At 37.6% G+C, this 20,534-nt stretch overlaps 1 protein-coding gene across 1 annotated transcript in view; it reads left to right on the top strand.

Annotated features, from left to right (window-relative positions):
* KIAA0825 overlaps positions 1-20,534 on the top strand; it is a gene marked incomplete at its 3' end in the record, with an annotated part of 225,582 nt that overhangs the window by 89,467 nt on the left and 115,581 nt on the right. Inside the window, exons 13-18 of the mRNA XM_082013187.1 lie at positions 440-628; positions 2,148-2,381; positions 7,299-7,707; positions 11,637-11,793; positions 15,987-16,142; positions 20,122-20,216. Coding sequence (XP_081869313.1) covers positions 440-628; positions 2,148-2,381; positions 7,299-7,707; positions 11,637-11,793; positions 15,987-16,142; positions 20,122-20,216 — 1,240 coding nt within the window. The remainder of the gene's footprint in view (positions 1-439; positions 629-2,147; positions 2,382-7,298; positions 7,708-11,636; positions 11,794-15,986; positions 16,143-20,121; positions 20,217-20,534) is intronic.

The following is a 20,534-nucleotide window of genomic DNA, read 5'->3' as shown; positions in this document are numbered from 1 at the left end:
TTTATTTTATTTTATTTTATTTTATTTTATTTTGTATAACTAAATAGAGTTCTATTATTCCATGTGACTGATATATTGGTAGGAGGATTTAAGGAGTAATACTTTCTTGACTGTGGTTGTACGGAAGTAGTACAATTTACTTCTTAATATTTAGTAAATAATCAAATTCCAATTATATAGTGACTGCATTTTTAATTAAATAGGCATATGCCATAGTTTGTAAACATGCACGAGATTTTTTTTTAATGCCTACATATAATTCAGGAAGGCAGTCAAATGTCATGATGCAGAGGAAGATCAAATTTCAGTATCTGTAAGTATTATTATTGTTTTAAATACTCTTCAATACAGTTTGCAGCTTTTTTGATTAATATTATCTATTATTGTGAACCTGAATTACTAGGAAATTATTGTAACTCTGTTTTTGTTCATTTTGAAGGAAGTGAAGTATTCAATCGTGATGAAGAAAGTTCTCTCTTAGAACAGATAAATAACAAAGAGCCTACTCTGATTGAAACGATCTTCACAGTATTATCTTACTGCACTTTGTCACCCAAATCTCTTGGCATTGCTTTTGAGACCTACATGGAAAAAGAGCAGTTGTGGAATTGCTTATTCAATATGACAGGTATTTGATTTATTAATAAGTATTTAAAGTCGCATGTTAAACCTTGTCACTTTTCAGACATGTAGAGCATAATATTTTTACCTTAATAAATCAGATTAAATTATGGTAGTTTACTTCAAAATTAAGTATAACTGAAGTGTTTTGAGCAATCAGGTCATGGTAGGAGTGGTGAAAATTTTGAAGAAAGCAGAGGTCATGGAGCAGTGTGGTCAACCAGGAGTCTGATTTCCTTAAGTGTCTGTCTTACCAATGGACTGGCAGCAGGTAGTTTCTGTAGCTCTCTACCAATACAGGTTCTTTGTCCCTGTGCAGTTAATAGCTCCAGACCTTTGGCACGATTTAAAAGTAAGAAACAATTAAAGGAGAGTGGAAAAAGAAAAGGAAGGACTCCTGTTGAGGAGGACGTGGTCTGATGGGCATAGAGACTCTGCTGTCAACAGGCAGACACTCCTGATCTTCCATGGAGAGGGAGAACTGCCCTCAGAATGACAGCAACTAGTGCTGCCACCAAGGAAAAGCAGCATTCAGCCAGAAGAGAGAGGTGAGGTTTAGAAGGGTGATCTTGCAAATGATGGCTAAAATGCAGGACAACTCAAAAGAAAAGAAAAGAAAATGTCAGAATGTAGGAGGAGACATACAATTACATATATCACAAAGCAGAAGACAATGGTGGTAGAAGTGCTAAGGTATTCCTCAGAGGAAAAATGGATCGCAAAAGCGATGTCTAAGCTGTAAGAGGAAGAAAAACGCTGATATATTGCATGGAAGCTTCCAGAAAGGCCATGCAGAGAAGAATAAAAAGATCAGTAAAAAGTACAGACAAACAAAAGAATGCACAAAGGACCTAACATGTCAGAAGACATCTCTGATATGTCCTGCAGCACCTGACAACTGCTGTTCCATGGCAATGGAGAAACTGCAGGTCTCTGCGGTATTAAGAATGTGGAGAAAATTGATACTTGTTGTAATGTCAATAACTGTATTTAGGACAGTCTATTTTCAACATGCAATCACTGATAACATGCTATGTCTCTGTTGATGACTATTATTTATATGCATTTTTGTTTCAAAATATCTTTTTTCCTTTGCTGTTCGGGTGTCTAATAAACACAACCTCATTAATACTATCAAGACAAGGAAGTAGAAAAAAATAGGTATATCCATTTGCCTCATTGACATCTAACAAGTAATTAAATATACTCCATATAAAAAGGTATACATCAGTCAGCTCAAATTAAGTTTTTACAAATATATTTATGGAGAAATGAGGATGAGGAAATAAATTATATTGTATTTTTTGCCAGTATGCTGATTGTTTTGATGCTTGATTTTTGTCAGATGCTACATTGTTTTGCTTTATACTCTTTCCTTAATTTGTAACAGAGCAGAAGCCCTAAGTTATTATGAATCATAATATTTTTGCTTTCCTTTCCATAAGAATTCTGAAACACTTCTTTCTGAAACAGATCTACACAAATGACTACACTTAGTGAATATTTAATAATTCTTCCTTCTGAAGTTTCCAGTTGTGGTGATTTGGAGCCAGAGGTTATCAGATGCTTGAAGTTGACTTTGATTAATTCAGTCAAGGGTGTCGTGAAGCAGATAATTTCATTGATGCATTCGTGGGAGGCAACAGAAAACTATGGAACATACCAGCACAAGCAAATAGTTCCTGAAAGTTTACTGAAAACGGTTCCAAAGGAATGGAATTATATTCCTCGGGAAATGAAGAGAAAAGAATCTGGGAAATGTGAGTGAAATTTATACTGTTTTATAAATTTGTCGTAGACAATTGTTATGCCTTTAATGAGTACATATCAAAATTGAAGGATTACAATTCATGAGCATTACAGTTTGACAATGAACAAAACAATTTCCAAGCATCCTGTGTTTTTTTTAAAGTACTTAGCGTTAAAATTCAGTGCCTCTTTTCTTGAGGCTTACACCCGTGCTACACAAACAAGCTTTTTAAAATAGTCAGTATTGTAGTACTGATAATAATAGTTCTGAAAATGTTTTTAGCATCTGGCAGTAGTAAGTTGGAATTCGAATCAGAGTAAAGCACAATGTCTATGCTCTTGTCTTAAGGGCTGTAACCAGTTCTCCTTTTAGTTACCAACTTTTCAGTCAGGACTGTTTAAATTTAAGTACAGTGTTGTCTGAAATTATATCTTATTCATCCCAACTTTATAGCAGCAATTTATGTTTCAATAGCTCTGAAACTAATATGAACTTTTCTACTGCTTAGTTGTTGAAACAGTTACTGTAGAGAAATAACATGTGTAACAGGAGATGTTTTGAAGGTAATTTGATATAAAGATGATTTCTGATACATACTTTCATAGCCTAGAGTGCCTAAAACCTCCATCATTTCAAAAGGCTAACTTTTGGATACATTTCACCATAAATTTATTGCCACCAACATATTACCTGATTATTTTCAATACAGTAGCATCACTGTGGCATAAAGTTTGGCATATGTAGATTATGGGCAAGACAGAGCATCAATCCATTCTTTCTTTCTGTCTGTCTTCTCTTCAGCATGTTGAGGCACACTTATGCAGTAGTGTGCTCACTGCACTCTCACTGTAATCTCACTTTAATCTAGAACTTGTAAGGCTATTTTAGACTATTGCTAATGCTGAACTGAGAAGGCAAGCTGAGAGGTAAGGCTCAGACTTAGTGGCAAATTAGATTAGCTATGTGACACCTAGAACAGATACGGCTTTTTTTTTTTTTTAAACAAGATGAGAATATAGATGCATTGAGTCAGGGGTTTTCTTGGTTGTTTCTGTTTTGTTATGGTGGTTTTTTAAATCTTGACTTAACTCCATATTGTGGATCACCTTTTGGTGTATTTTTTTATTTTAGATATGTCTTGGGTTTTGAGCAGCATATTTTCTGTAGTTACTTCTGTAGCTACTTTTAATATCTGGAAGCCATTGTGCAGCAGGAAAACTATGACATAGTTGCCATCACGGAAACGCGGTGGGGTGACCCGCACCACTGGAGTGCTGCAATGGGTGGCTCTTCAGCAGGGACAGGCAAGGAAGGAGAGGCGCTGGGTAGCCCGGTGTGTTAGGGAGGGGTTTGACCGTCTGGAGCTTCGTGCTGGTGACGATGGGGTTGAGTGTTTATGGGTGAGAGTCAGGGGGAAGGCCAACAAGGCAGTCAGCATGGTGGCAACCTGTTACAGACCACCCAGCCAGGATGAAGAGGCAGATGAAATATTCTGTAAGCAGCTAGGAGAAGTCTCACGATCGCTAGCCCTTGTTCTTGTGGGGGGCTTCAACTTACCAGATGTCTGCTGGAAATACAATACAGCAGAGAGGAAACGGTCTAGCAGATTCCTGGAGCGTGTGGAAGGTAGCCTCCTGCCACAGCTGGTGAGTGAGGAGGCTGTCTTGGGCACAGAGATCACCACATGGTAGAGTTCTTGGAGAAGTAAGGGAGGAGGGAGGTCAGCTGAACTGCTCCCTTGGACTTCCGGAGGGCAGACTTGGGCCTGTTTATGAGACTTGTTGACAGAGTCCCTGGGCAGACAGTCCTGAGGGGCAGAGGGGCCCAGAAAGGCTGGACGTTCTTCAAGGAGCAAATCCTAAAGCTGCAGGAGCAGCCTGTCCCCATGTGCCAGGAGATGAGCCGGGGGGGAAGACGACCGGCCTGGCTGAACAGAGCTTTGGCTGGAACTCAGGAAAGACCTTTGGAAGAAGGAATGGGCCACTCGGGAGGACCACAAGGGTGTTGTGAGGTTGTGCAGGGAGAAAATTAGAAGGGCCAAAGCCCAACTAGAACTTAATCTGGCTACTGCCATAACAGACAATAAAAATGTTTCTGTAAATACAGTAGCAACAGAAGGAGGGCTAAGGAGAAGCTCCATCTTTTATGGCGTGCAGGGGGAACATAGTGACAGAGGGTGAGGAAAAGGCTGAGGTCCTTAATGCCGCCTTTGCCTCAGCCTCTGACAGTAAGACCCGTACCCAGGACTCTGGGTACCCAGCCCCCTGAGCTGGAAGACAGGGACAGGGAGCAGAACGAAGGCCCCATAATCCACGGGGAAATGGTTAGTGACCTGCTGCACCACGTGGTTGTGCACAAGTCTATGGGCCCAGGTGGGATCCATCATGGCTACTGAGGGAGCTGGTGGAAGCTCTCACCAAGCCACTTTCCATCATGTATCAGCAATCCTGGCAAACCGGGGAGGTCCCAGAAGACTGGAAACGTACAAATGTGATGCCCCTCTACAAGAAGGCCTAAAAGGAAGATCTGGGGATCTGCAGGCCTGTCAGTCTGACCTCTGTGCCAGGGAAGGTTCTGGAGCAGATCATGAGTGGCACCACACAACACATACAGGACAACCAGGTGATCAGGCCCAGTCAGTATGAGTTTATGAAAGGAAGGTCCTGCCTGACCAACCTGATCTCCTTCTATGACCAGGTGACCTGCTTAGAGGATGAGGGAAAGGCTGTGGATATTGTCTACCTGGACTTTGCTAAAGCCTTTTACACCACCTCCCACAACATTCTGCTGGAGAAACTGGCTGCTCATGGGTTAGACGGGTGTACTCATCGCTGGGTAAAAAACTGGCCGAGCCCGAAGAGTGGTGGTGTACGGAGTTAAATCCAGGTGGCCTCCAGTCACAAGTGGTGTTCCCCAGGGCTCAGTATTGGGACAGTTCTGGTTAGTGTCTTTATCAATGGTCTCAACAAGGGGATTGAGTGCACCCTCGGTCTGTCTGCAAACACCAAGTTGGGCAGGAGTATTGATCTGCTGGAGGGCAGGAGGGCTCTGCAGAGGGATCTGGACAGGCTGGATCGATGGGCAGAGGTCAACTGTGTGATGTTTAATAAGGCCAAGTGCCAGGTCTTGCACTTGGGTCACAACAACCCCAGGCAACGCTACAGGCTTGGGGAGGAGCGGCTGGAGAGCTGCCCAGAGGAAAGGGACCTGGGGGTGCTGGTTGACAGCCAGCTGAACATGAGCCAGCAGTGTGCCCAGGTGGCCAAGAAGGCCAACAGCGTCCTGGCCTGTATCAGCACTAGCGTGGCCAGCAGGAGCAGGGCAGGGATCGTGCCCCTGGACTCGGCACTGGTGAGGCCGCACCTCGAATCCTATGTTCAGTGTTGGGCCCCTGTCGTGGTTTAGCCCCAGCCGGCAACTAAGCCCCACGCAGCCACTCACTCACTCCCCCTCCCCCAGTGGGACAGGGGAGAGAATTAGGAAAAAAACCTCGTGGGTTGAGATAAACACGGTTTAATAGGACAGAAAGAAAGAAGGAAACCCAACAAAGGAATGTACAAGAACAAGTGATGCCCAGTACAGCGATTGTTCACCACCCAGTGATCGACAGCCCATCCTCGAGCAGCGATTTCCACCCCCCGGCCAACTCCAGTTTATTTACTGGGCGTGATGTTGTATGGTAGGGAATATCTCTTTGGCCAGCCTGGGTCAGCTGTCCCAGCTGTGTCCCCTCCCAGCTTCCCGTGCACCCCCAGCCTGCTCGCTGCAGGCCAGCATGAAAAGCTGGACTGTCCTTCACTACTTAGCAATAACTCAAAACATCAGCACATTATCAACATTTTCTCATCCCAAATCCAAAACACAGTCTCACACTGGCTTCTGTGAAGAAAACCAGCTCTATCCTGGCTGAAACCAGGACAGCCCCTCACTGCAAGAAGGACGTTGAGGTGTTGGAGCGTGTGCGTGTCCAGAGAAGGGCAACGGAGCTGGGGAGGGGTCTGATGAGCGGCTGAGGGAACTGGGAATGTTCAGTCTGGAGAAGAGGAGGCTGAGGGGAGCCCTCATCGCTCTCTGCAACTGCCTGAAAGGGGGTTGTGGTGAGGTGGGGGTTGGTCTCTTCTCCCAAGTAACCAGCGACAGGATGAGAGGAAATGGCCTCAAGTTGTGCCGGGGGAGGTTTAAATTGGATATGGGAAAAATTTCTTCACCAAGAGGGTTGCCAAGCATTGGAACAGGCTGCCCAGGGAAGTGGTGGAGTCACCATGCCTGGAGATATTTAAAAGAGCTGTAGATGTGATGCTTAGGGAACATGGCATAGTGGTGGACTTGGCAGTTCTGGGTTAACGGTTGGACTTCATGATCTTAAAGGTCTTTACAACCTAAATGTTTCTATGATTCCATGATTCTGTGTTTAAAATGCAGTGATATATAGTGTGCATGCTTATATCAAAGTTCATAAACTGAAGTTTTGTAGGTGTGACCATAGAAGGGGATTGATAGAAGGCCAAAGGTTATGAACGTATGTAGTACCCTGAGTCACTTAGTGCAATGCTCCACTCATGAAGCTGAAAAAATATTACACTACATTTTTGAAGACAACTTTTTTGCCATTCAGAATACCTGAGTGTTATCTTTTTCATTTATTCTGTAATAACTGTGCACAGCAGGGCTAATTGTTGAGAGAGTCACAGTCTGAATTCTAAATTTGCTAGGTTCTCTGTTTTTAATTCATGTTATTGTTTAGAATTGGTGGGATTTATGTGGAGGAAGCACAATAGAAGTCAAGCTACAGTGTTGAGTACTTCAGCTTTTTACCCATTTTCAGTACAAAAGAAAGTTAGAAATTATCATGCAACATTCAGAAGCATGCTGTGATAGAACTAGAATGTTAATGTTAATCATATCTTCTTTTCTTTCTTTTTTTAAGGCTTCACAAGGCTTGCAGCTCAGGCAGTATCTATTGTAATCAGCAAGTTACCTACAGTGATTGCATGTTTGCCTCCCCCAATTAAGTACTTCTTTTTTCTGGCTGAGAGAAAAATGTCAAGAAACTTTGCTGAATTGAAGAAAGCTGGTCTGCTTGTCTGGAACTTGATTGTAATTATATGTCGGATATTTGAGGATGGAAATACTGCAGAACTTTTAACAGGTGCAACACTTGACAGATGGAGCAAAGAAAAACTCAGTTTAGTTCGTGTGTGCTTAGAAAGTATTATGGGAAAACAGAAAAGTGGTCCTAAGCAAGTGACCCAGAAGGTTATACAAAGCATTGAACAGCAACGACCAAACTGGATTGAAAGCCAGTTGCTGAAGGCAAGAAAATTGAGCATGGACTGGTAAGAACATAGTATTTTTCAAATGCTGCTGTTTGTTCTTTATTTTACTGGATTATTGGCATGTTTGTGGCTATTGTTCAAATTTAAAAATAATAGATGAACAGTGATCTTATATGACATGGATTAGTTCTTAATATTGATGGCTTCATAGCATGTTTTTGCAACTTAATTGCATCATTGAAATAGTAAAGCAGATTTTTACGAATAAATCGGAACAATGTCTTCATAGTACTTAGAGATTTCGCATGTTCATGATGATCCAAAAATGTGGACAGTTTACTTGGTGTATCTTTCAGAATGTGAACAGGTACACTGACTAGAAGGCACCACAGTATATTTATAAATCAATTTTGCTATGGTGCTTAAATTAAGAGGGGCTATGAAAAGCTTTCAGTGTTCATCTGTGATTAAAAAGTAAGCATGCTTCATTGTAAAACATAACAAATCCTGAGGGCAAGGAGGATATATCAAAACAGGACAAGGAGAGTATCCTGCTGTGCCTTTCTGAGGAAATATCAGCCTTCCCTTCAAATTTGACATTAAGGTCCGAGTGTTTTAAATCCTTACAATGATTTTCCAAGGAGTTGTGTACATGTCAATGTGTTCCTAGTCCCGTCTGTTTTAGTGTTGAAGACATGCACCATTCTGTAAAACTACTATTCATCAGCTTTCCAATATTATATTTTTTGGAGTTGCATGCCTTACTGAATTAAATTGTTGAATACTGGAAGTAACATTGCTTTTTTGTAATGAATATTCTTGAATGTTGCAGTCATTGCTGTTCTGACAGCAAATGTCGATGTAAACAAAGGATACAGTGATTGTAGGTCGAAATCACTTATATCAGCGAACAGAGTTTCGTACAGTGCTTTAAGGAGAGTATCCTGTTTCCATGAGTAGTCAGTTAACATGAGTAGCACTAAGCAGTAAGTGTCACACGAATGCTCATTGACACTGACCTTTGTAATCTTTACATTTCCATTTAATACTAATTTACAAGCTATAATCCAGTGATTAAAAGATTGAAGCCAGATGGCAGCGACTGAAAGAGTCATAGAATAAAAAACCTATAATGATAATGTGTAAATTGATACTTAACAGAGTGGTTCCATAATACAATTTCTACACTGAGAGAATAGGTATTTCTTAAAAAATAAAAATGCAGGGCAAGACAGTATTGTGGATAACCTCTAAAAACTAACACTTTAGTATTTGCAGTTCCTCTGAAGCTGAGAATTTTAAATAAATATACTACTCTATCTTTTTTTCTAACTTACTGCAAAAATGCTGTATTATCGATCAGGTATCAGACTGTGGGAAGTGACTGTGGGAAAATGTTTTCTGTATGTGAACAGTGTCAGCCACAGTAAGAACTAGTTTGTGACAAGCGCTCCTAATTTTAAGCTTCAGAAACTGAAGAATATATTACCTGCTCTCCAAGTGCGTAGTTATATGATGCAGTTATGAATCTAAGTCCCCTGACTTCAGTGGGATTTCTGCAATAGAAGTGTAGCATAAACATTATTTTTCCATTTTATATTCAAATACCATGAGTCAATTCCTGGGAAAAAAATAATGATCTAGTTAATAAATAGCTGAGGTATGTGATGTAGAGGTAAAATAGTATTATGAATGCAAATTATAAAACTAATATATTAAAGCTGAAATTCAAATATAAATTAAACTAAGTAGCGGTCACATAATCAGTAAACTAAAAGCAAATCTTTCAAGAGGAGACTTGCGATGTTTACGTGATTTGTTTGAAATAGGAATGATTATATTTGAAAATCTAAGTTGATGTAAAATTGTGTTCTGTATAACCTTTTCATAGTTAAAGGATTTTGTGAGTAACTGTATGCACATGCATTTATATATATTTTCATATTTATAAATGTTTATAGACTTTTAATAGATACAGTGTGTGGAAGAAAATAAAACCCATAAATTACAATAATTAATTTGGCATTCACCTACACAGTTGTGGAAACATCTTTGAAGCGCACTGGATTTTTATAAGCAAAAGTCTTGCTTGATTTTGTGTTATGTTATTGTTATCAAGAGTGATAGCAACATAAAAATTGTAAATATTATATAGATCCTTCCATTGTGGCATACAAATTTAACTTAGTTTTTAGGAAAACGAAATTTAAAAAAAAATCTGAATCTGAAAGGTTCAAAAAGCAGCAGTTGCATGCATTGCCTGTCTTGTGTACTGCTTGAAAACATTACTGTTCGTTAAAATAACCTTCACTTTATGGTAGCAACGGAGCTGTAAACAGTCACGTTAGATTCTGAAGAACACACGTCCCGAGAAGAAAAGAAATGTGTGTCTTTGCAAAGTAATTTGTTGAGTTGAAGATTATTGTTTTTCATCATGGTGACCCTGACTTGGCTGTCTGGGTGCATATACAGATTAAGATGAATGCAGTTATTCCTTGGTTGAGGTCTGCCTCTTCCAGGGCACATTCTTCCTAATGACATGATTGATAGGCAGTCCCAAATCCAGAGAGGAACTCATTAATCACAGCACTGACTGAATCCAATCATCTGCTTCACCTGCACAGTGACGGACAGGAAAGGATACAGTTTGGGTGCTGACACTGATACACTCCTTTGTCAGAGGTCCTCAACTTTTTCAATGTCAATCGCTAAGAAGTTTGACAGGAAATTCAGGTTGTATCTATCTGTGGCAAAGAAAGATCGGTCTTAAATGTGCTTTAATTTTAAAGATCAGTTTCTTTGAAGCTTTTCTGTCAAATACACCGTAATAACAGAGTATCCCTTCCATTCAGCAAAGAACAAAATTACAGTTCATATTTTGAAACTATTTGCTCTGTAGGGCGTTCTGAAGCTGCATGTAGAAGCAATATCAGCTTTAATGTCCAGCAGCTGTGTAGCATTTAAGGGAGCCTGCAGGTCAAGCAACAACTTTCAGCAGAACTAACTTTGTAATCACAGCACACTTTCAACAGTAAACTGCAAAATACAGCTGACAGTACCAAATAATTTTTGGGTTTTTTGGTTTTAATCTAAAAAATTAAGATATTGCTTTTTTTTTTAATTTGGAATGCTTCTTTGGTAGATTTTCAATTAATCCAATAATGACGGTAGGAGGGATCATACATTCTTGTCAGTCTTTCAAGTTCTCTGTGCATCAGTGTCAAGGTGCCAGTATACATCTGTGTTGCAGCTCTAATATTTGAGGAAAAAAATTAGTTTTAGTACTTTTTTCTTCATACTTTGTCAATTTACAATACTAAGCTGGTAACTTATGGTCGTATGTTGAGAGAACAGTCTGACAGCAGTCAGAGTTTTGAGTGAATATTTTTCAAGGCATTTGGGACTGTCACCTTCAGGGTTCTTTTTGTAGCAGTTTCACATAAATACTTTTAAAAAGAAAAACAAGGACAAATACAGTCGAATAGTGCAACAAGTGGCAAATAGGTATCTTTGAAATGGTTACCACCATACCAGTGGGGAAAAAAAGACTTCAATTTAAAACTTCTAACCTATACTTAGAGTAATGGCTACCTTTCTGACATGTTAATTAGGCCTTAATATGTGCAGCGACAGGCAAAGGAAAATGTACAAAAGATCGAATGCAGCTGCCATTTCTCGTAGCAAAGGTACTTCCCTAGTGGAATAGAAAATTCAAAAATATTTGCTCCTTGCATGTCCTTAGAGTAAAGAATGTTTTATGTTTTCATCTGTCAGATTAAAATCATTAAAATTTGTAAAATAAAAGTGTTATTTAGCATTTATTAGGTATTTGTAGAAAGGCTTCCAAGCTGTATATGCAGCAACATTGGTTTTGTGCAAGCCAAATCTTTGTAAGGTTTTTTTAACATGTGTTTTTAGCTGACTTTGTATTGGTATTTTGATTTTTAGAAATTTAACTTAAGAATATTTGTATCTTTTCTATATTCTAGTGCCTTAGTCACATTAGAAGGTGCAACGCTAGAGGAAGGAGGTATTGCACTTGGATTCACTGAGCAGAAAATAAACATGATGGTCCTGGATATCTGCCACAAACCAGGTGGCAGCGAGTACCTGAGGCAAATTTATCACATCATCCGGCTCAATGAGGTAGGGAAACGGCCTTTTTACCGAGCAATTAGGTGTGTACTGGCCTGAGGCAGCGTCTGCTGGCAGCTAAGGGTTAGTCAAGGAGGTGATAATGCTTCTTAAAGTCAATATGAAATCCTATATTGTATTGTAATAGAATCCATTCAGTTTAGGCTTTTCTGCATTTGTACAGAAAAGATTACTTTATGGGAAACAATGTAGATTTTATTTATGTACTTAAACAGTAGTATGGCTCATAAACTTGTTTCAGATTCATATTGTAGACCATAGATACACTTTAGGAGTTTGAACACAGTAAAAATAAATAAAAAGTTAAAAATCAGCAAATCTATTGAAAAATTGACTGTTACAGGAAGTAAAATTAAATGTGATAAATCAATTCTCCTGATTTAAAAAACAACCAAACAAACCCTACGGCTGTACTGAGGAAGTAAATGCATCGACATGAAAACCTTACTTGATCTAGATCACTCTGTTCAGTTAGTGCTTTCAAAATTACAAGTAAACAAATTCAAATTTGTTTGCTGCGCATGGAATTTGAGCAATGTAAAAGAATTATCTCATTATTTCTAAGGCTGTACTAAATTGCCCCAAGTTACCAAAAGCATTCTGATTTTATACACTGAAATAAACACAAGTTTGCTTAAATTGTATAACACAGCTCTACACAGCTTAATTAAGAAACTTCTGTTTATTAGCTTTAATTACTAAATTGCTATTCCTTGAATGCGTAAGCAGGTGCTGTTAAGATCATTGCAAGTGTACGGAAGTGTTTATAATAAAATGCAAAATAATGCAAATATAGGCATAGGCCAAGATTTTTCTTTTTAAAAAAAATGATAGCAAAAAAACCCAATTAGGCAGCTATGTCTCTATGAAGGCAATAGAGAGCAGCTCAGTACTGGCACTGTGCTTCTGAATATTAGAGCAACTATTTAGTTCCTAAGTATAGGCTTAAAAGCAACCTTGATGCATCTGCATTTGGAAAATTTAGAAGCAATGTAAGCATGTATGTAGAGATGGCAACCTAATATTAATACAATACAGGATCTTTTCAAATTTCATCTCAAACAATTAAATGGTTCAGGAAGTGAAGTGAAAATTATTACTGTAATACAGTTCAAACAAAACCTTTTCACCTGGAGCACATTCAGGATTACTCTAACGGAGCGAGACAAAGATGATGAGCAAGACCTCCAAAAATAGCATATAATGCAGTAGTTAGGGCAGTCACCTAGGGGACAGGATATGCAGGCTTAAATCTTTATTCTGCCTGGCTTAAACCAGGGAATTGAATCTGCCTCTCCCACATCTAACTCCCCAAACCACCAGTCCGTTAGCTACCAGCATGGAACTCTGCCTTTTTCCCCTGTTGGAGTTGTTTCGCCTTGTAGAAATTGCTGTAAGAATCCTTTTTGTAACTTCTAGGGTTAAAAATAGAATCATACTCTAGCTGAAGGGGTAGAATGCCAATATTGGGTTCTGGAGACCCTGATCCAAGATCCGACTCCTGTGAGTATTCGGTTATTTATGCAAAATGGAGCAGCTCCAATAGGAGGTAAGAGGCTGAGAAAATTAGGTGGAAGAGGGACTTTAGCCTGACTTTCCACATCCCAGGTGTCTCTCCTTGAATTTCTTCAGCTAGTAAGAGCTTTGCTAAATATAGAACATTTCTCAGTAGAAAAAACTGTCTTTTTTTAAAAAACAAGAACAAAAAATCCTGCCCAGCTTGACTCACAGAAGGACTTAACCATGTTACTTCAAATTGCCTTTGAAACCATTACAAGACATTTTAATGCTTAGTATGGCATTATGATAATGCACTTTTCAATATTATTTTTCATAATTTAGATTATCTTTAAGATGCCTGACTACCAAGAAATAGACATGATTGTCTGTTAAAAGGTCCATCCTTTTGTTTGGAGACTCCTTGGACTATCAAGGGATCATGGATCATGTTCTTAAAATTAGTCGGGAGATCTTTATGCTACACTACTTAATCATTGCATCTGAATAGAGAACAAAATGATGAGACAGAAAATTTTTATTCTCAATAACTTTCCTTACAAAAGCAGGTGAAAAGGGATATAGGGAAGCTGGGAAGCTGTATTTGGAAATAGAGCTATGATGTTATAAATATCTGTAACAGATACTGTAGAACTCAAAACAGCCTACAGTCCTTTGTATATATCAAAAAGAATAATCATCTTTAAAAAAATTTTTGATTAATGGCTACCAAAGAGAAACCAACTCTCCTGAGCTGTTAGGCTCAATAATACTCTCTCTGCTTGGTTTCATGCCCAGTCAATGATAGTGAGGATATAGCTCACATGTTTACAAACATGATTTCATTTCTATCTATTTTCACCTTTTTGAAGCATGACCCTTTCAAGGTCTGCAATATGTACTATACTAAAAGAGTTCTTAAAGTAATGCCATTTACCATTGTTGAATAAGTATCTTTGTCAAAGCTTAAACCCACATTATTCCAAAGACAGAAAAATGCCTGTACTGGGAGGTAAGCTGTATACCACTCAAAATGTTCAAACCCTAGCAAGCATGGACAGCAATTTCCAGTATTTCTACTAATAAAACAACAGAATCTCCTTTCGCTGGCTCTGTGACACCCAGAGGGCTGGGTTGCTTTAGAGTTGTATGCAGATTTTGTGAAAATGTGTGCGTGGAAGGCAGTACATTTATGAGAAATGGGTAAACGTATATATATAGTTTTTAAATACCTCCCTTCACCACAACTTCAAAATCTTTGTTATGGCATGAAGTCATGAATGAATGGCAAAAAGAAACAGACATTTTTGTAGGCTGAGAAGATACAGGTAAGGGACTTGGGGTGTGTTTTCACAGCTGGGTTATGCTGTTGTCTTAAACCAAAAAACGCTCTGACTCTTTTGGGTTTTTTTAATACACTGAGATGATTTCATGAATGTCTTAGGCAGTCCTGACAATTGGCTGATGACCAGCAGAGAGAGACAGTCCTGCTCTTTCTGTTGCCCTTGTGCTTTCCCACTCCTAGCCCCACCATTGTAGTCATACTAGAAATTGTGTGGCTCGTTTATCTGGCTGAAACCTTTCTTTTTTCTGGCTGATTTCACAACATATGCTAGTGCCAACACAAGGGAGAAACAGCTAGTCTATGTGGATTGGAAGAGAACTTGTGCCTTTTCAGGCCAGACCACAGTTGGATCAGTTTAAACCGATGGTGAAATTATTCTTTTAGAAAGACCCACTGAGCCGCACAGGGTGTCTTGGCAGGTAGTTTACATGTTCCCTCACCTGCATCTGAAAATTTTTATCATCTCAGTAGTACTGCACATTAAGAGGATCATTTGCATCCACCCATCTTAATAAAGACTCACCTTGAGTACTTGCTCAATGTTATGGCAATCCTATCACTATGGACTTGATTTTATAACAATAAACTGTTTAATCACAGTAGTCCTTCCAGCAAATAGATCTGTAAGTGTTTCATTATCTAGCTCTTTGTAAAATGGTTCTATTTAATCAAAACACTTTATTGGCATGCAATGATGATTTATTTATATAGTAGTTTAAGAAGTGAAAACAGAAAAGATTGTGGCCAAAATAATCACACGTCTGTTACAGTATAGTTTCTAAAATTGCCATGTAAATCATAAATGACTTCTAGTCTTTGAACTCTTAAACAATTAAAAATAGCTTTGAAGGGTGGGAAAATATTTATTCTTGTGCTTAAACAACTGGTTTGAACATGTTCATCAAACAATTAATTTATAGTCATCTGTAACTATTTAATGCTGCCCAAAAAATTTGTGTATATTTTATCATGTAAAATAAATCACATAATAGCCATCTTGCATTAGAAGAGCTCATAGAAAATATTTGGTTTTCACTTCTACATATTCCTGACATATATATTAAATGAGAACTGATACACATAATTTGATGACAATTTCAAAACAGTAGCTTAGATCATTCTTACTTGCTTCAGTTGGGTGGATATTCCTGGAGGTTATCTATTCTTTGTTTTAAAATAGGGTTACTCTTAAAAAGGTTTCTATTTTGTAAGAGATTACTTATTCCCTCCTTTAATATAAGGAATTCCTATCAAACACACTGTAAAGTTATGCTTGAAATTTAGGCAAATTTCACTTAGAAAGCTGGGTGTCATATACTGTTCTGTGGTTTTCTTCTAAAAGGCATATTTGAAAGAGCAGCTTTCTTGTGAGAATTCTTCTGAAGATGGTATTACCTCCAGTCAATGCCTCCCTTTGACACTGAACGGCAGAGAAGAGCCACCTGTCTTCAACCCTTTCCAGTTGTACAGACAATCTTGTGCAAAACTGTTCAATCAGGTTTGTGAAAATCTGGTTATAGTATAATTTTTACTTGACGGTCTTATTATGATCACAATTATGACAGAGACTGAAATGATGAAAACTGATTTAATTACATGCATTTACATTTAATGAAGTGCAAAGGAATATTATTACTCGGGAGTCTAATGAGGGCACCCTCTACAATAGCATGATGTTCAAAAAGCCATTATTGTCCTTTTCTTTTATCAGAATTATTGCATGTAGGAGCAATTTGCATTTACTTAGACTTTCTGTGTTAGCTCGGTATAGTGAAGGAAAGCCCATTAGTACCAACGACATTTATTACATCTTTGTAATGGTACATAGGGCTAGTCTTAGTCCTCTGAAAAATCATGGCAAAACTCCAAGTGCACATTTAGAATCTTCCTGATGAGTCTTTCAAAGAAATGTTGAACAGTACAGTAAAGGATACTTTGGAAATATAGAGATTTAAGAGAGCAGTGAGAATAAGCAGTGGGAAAAAAAACCCACACAAAAAAATGAGAGCATCCACTTGTCTGTTTTTCATTAAGCCACGTTAATGATATGTAAAGGATTATAATTTACCTATAGAAATTAGTTTCCTGATAATGTAACAGTTGAAGAAATTAGATCTATTTGCCTAAATCTGCCAGAGTGTCACATGACCAATTCATTACACAAAATGGTATGTAGTTTCTGGTACCACTTGGATGCTTAAAAAATTTTACACCATCGTTTCTCAAGTCTTCCTAATCCATCATCTACAGTTTTGATTCTACCCCTCAGTTGCAAATATTTAAAAAGAAATGGTATTGCAGTGGCATGAAATTCACATTACAGTCTTGTGGTAGGAAGACATCCTTTTTAAGTATAACTCTGCTTTTAAATACTGTAATCTCCTTTCCCAGTTTTGAGCATTTTGGAGTATTTCGTCAGTTGTATGGCTGTAAAATATATCTGGTTTGGTTTGTGGGGGTTTTTCTTACTGTTTAACGAATGCTTAATCATTGTTATGTTGCATTAAAATCATAAATCTCCTGAAAAAGGAGATTAATACCAGTTTCACAAGGCTCCTCACTCGAGAGATACATGCTTTAAAAATATCTCTTTTTCTTCCACTAGTCCCTTTATGTATATCTAAAATTGATAGAATTTAAGGAGCTGCAGAATCACTTACTCCAATGTGAAATGCAGAAAATAGTTTACCATGCCTCAATTCTCAATTCATTAATAGTGTGGTAGAATAAGACCTTCAAGCAGTGACAACTCAGGGCAGAATTCTTCCGCTACATGACAGGTTTGCAGTGCTCTATTAATCAACAGATGACAAGGGATACTTCATATTAAATTGCTTTGGATTTTGTAAACTTTTGGCATAAAGTCTATTACTTGAATATGGAAAAGTATCTTAAAATTAAAAGAAAAAGAAGAGTAGATCATGGACCTCAAGTCAACAACAGGGTTGTCACATGGTACAATGACAGACTTATTTCCTGGGCTTAATAATATTATTAAATAATTTAGTTCCCTTTACCATAAAAATGTGCATTTCTTCAGTGGTGTGGGACTGTCTATTTATAAAACAGTGGTCAGTATAGCTCAGTGTCTTGTTTCCTGTGAAGACTGTCACCAGTGCCTGTAGAAGATGCCAGAGCTGTGGCAAAGAACAATTATTGTAGGATATATTTGCTCTTAATTTCATTTCTTACTGATTGGCAAATGTCATGAAGCTTAGGAGTTTATGGTTAATGTCTTGATTTTCTTTAAATCTATTGTAACTAAATGTATTTTTAATACATCAACTAACATTTTCTCCTTTTATAAATTCTAAGTCCCAACAAGCTACTGGTTTCACAACATATTTTGTCAATGAATTAATTATGTATTGCTTTTTAAAATTTTTCTCTCAGAAGGGCCAATTGGAATAGGTATGGCAATACTGCTTGTGAGTCCAGAGAGCTGGTTCAGCTCCAAACAGAGAATGTTTGTGTTATGCTACACTACATAACATATTATAATATATAATAATATAGAACAATGTTAGAGCATGTCTATGCTATGTTCCTCAGTAGAGGACTTCTTAATATAAATTATTTCAAAAGCTTTCTGAAAGATAATTTGTAGCTAAAATTCCATATATTGTTTCTTGGTATATTTAAAAATTGCAGTACATTAAGGTGGTTGACTTTTCTCTTCTGAAGTTTTGCTAGTTTGTCCCTATCATGTAAAATTTAGCAAGTTACTTAATCATAATTTGTATTAATTTTACTGCTCCTGTAACAAAGGCTACTGAACTGCTATTTTGAGATCCACTCTAGGATTTTTATTAATGCTATGTAAATTTCTTACCTTCCAACCCTCTAGTTCAGTAGCTGATTCTAGGAAGTGTGTCATTTCTGTTAACAATTCAACCACTTCATTCTTACATTCCTGTAAAAATCTTGAATAATCACCATCTGGTACTAGTAACTTGTTGCTCTTGATTTTATCAATTTGTCCTGACGCCTCAATCTCTGCCAGTGCTGCTGCTCCTCTATTGTCTAATACAATTAAGTCTAGGCTATGCAGCTCCTCAGCAGTATCAATAAAGAAACATGCTGTAAATAAATTATTTTCCTTTCCTGAAGTTACTTTTTTCAAACTGATCCTTTATTGTTTCACAGAATTGATCAGTCTGGTGGACTGAATTTTCATCTGGTATAATTATAAATTTTCCTATTTACTTTTATGGCCATTGCTACTGCCTGTTTAGCTTCTCCTTTTTAGCCCTCTTGATTTTACAAATACTTCCTCTATGTTTATTTATGTATTTTTAATTCAGTGTAGAGGATAGAACAGTTGCCTGTTTTCTCCCCTGTGTTCTTCTGCTCCCACTGTTCTCTGTTTACTCTTTTTTCCTACTTCTTGTTTATCAGGTGTTCACTGTTACTTCTTCATTCACTTTCCACTTCCACACTATATTATTCTTTCTCTAGCTACTCTTGTCTCTCTTTCTTACTCTGTATTTCACCTTTATTCTTCTACGTTACTTTTAAGCACATGCCAAAGATGAGGGAGAAAACTAAATTAAAAGAAGGAAGGGAATAAAATAAAAATGGAAGGAAAGGGAGAGACTGCACCAATTCTGCTCTCCCAGAAGAACCAAGTACTCTCTTGGTAAGAAGAAAAAGATGCACTACAAGATATACTTACTTTTCTCACTTAGGTTTATTTCTGTTGTTTTTACTTGCTTCATCTTTTTTTTTTTTCTTTAAACTACTCACTGCTATTTTAGTGTTACAACAATAATATTTGAATTATTTCCTCCCACGAATGTTGAACTGTAGTCACTACTTGACCATTATTGACAATGAAAATCAATATTATGCAACAGGAGTTACTGTTTTGTAAACATAACAATATTGTGTATGCTGTTTTGTCTGCCCACCACTATTGTAGATTGCTTTTATTTATTAAGCAATATGGAGTTATACTTGTTCATATTGTCTAGACTTACTGCTGTTTATAATAACCATCTGGTGACTGGATTGCCTTACAAAACAATAGAGAAGTAAACCATCACTGATTACAATACAGGTTACATCTTGAATTCCAGCTATAGCAAGTTTTTCATGACAAATTTTTTGCTGACAACAGAAAATGTAAATTGCCGTTACATAAAAAGTTGCCAATTATTTTGCTTTTCACACAAAGAGTCAAGCTCTCAGACAAAGTGGTTGGGCAGAATGCCATTAACAGTTGGAAGAATAACGGTTCAAAAAATTGATTTACCTTTTTATAAATAATGGCTACATCCCCAAATGGATTTATAAATTAATTGCTGTCTTATTGGAATAAAAACCTTCTTCTGTGGACATGATTGATATCATCTGTCTAAGTCCTTGTTCTAGACCCACCTCCTTCTTGGTTAGTATATCACAGCTGGAGCTTTAATTTACTGATCATATTAACACTGATTAATAACTAACAATAGCTTCTTGCCATGTGTCAACAGTCAACCATTACTGAATGGAACTGGGATTGGTCAAACTTGCTGCCAAGTTATTTGGGACTGAATCAGATGACCTTCAGGGTGCTGCTGGCACACAGGTAATGAGATTTTGGCAAATAATTGCACTTCCCTATTGCGTTTTTTTACTTTATAATAGTCAATACACAAAGATTTTACTGATGAAATGTATGAAATGAATTATGCATTTAATTTTAAATGTGCAATTTTAACGTGGAGATCCTAATTGTCTCGTGTATTTGATCCATACAAGGCTGGTTTTCAATTCCTATCTTGAGGAACCTAATATGCTCTTTCTATTTGAGACCTGAATATATGTTGATATTGCCCCTAAATGGTGCTTTAGAAAGAAATTAGTAACTTTTGCAAACCTATACTGCTTAAGAAGATTTCAGCTG

Source organism: Phaethon aethereus (genome assembly GCF_964289735.1).
Source record: "Phaethon aethereus genome assembly, chromosome: Z".
Lineage (NCBI taxonomy): Eukaryota > Metazoa > Chordata > Aves > Phaethontiformes > Phaethontidae > Phaethon > Phaethon aethereus.
This window is presented reverse-complemented; position numbering and strand designations above follow the sequence as displayed.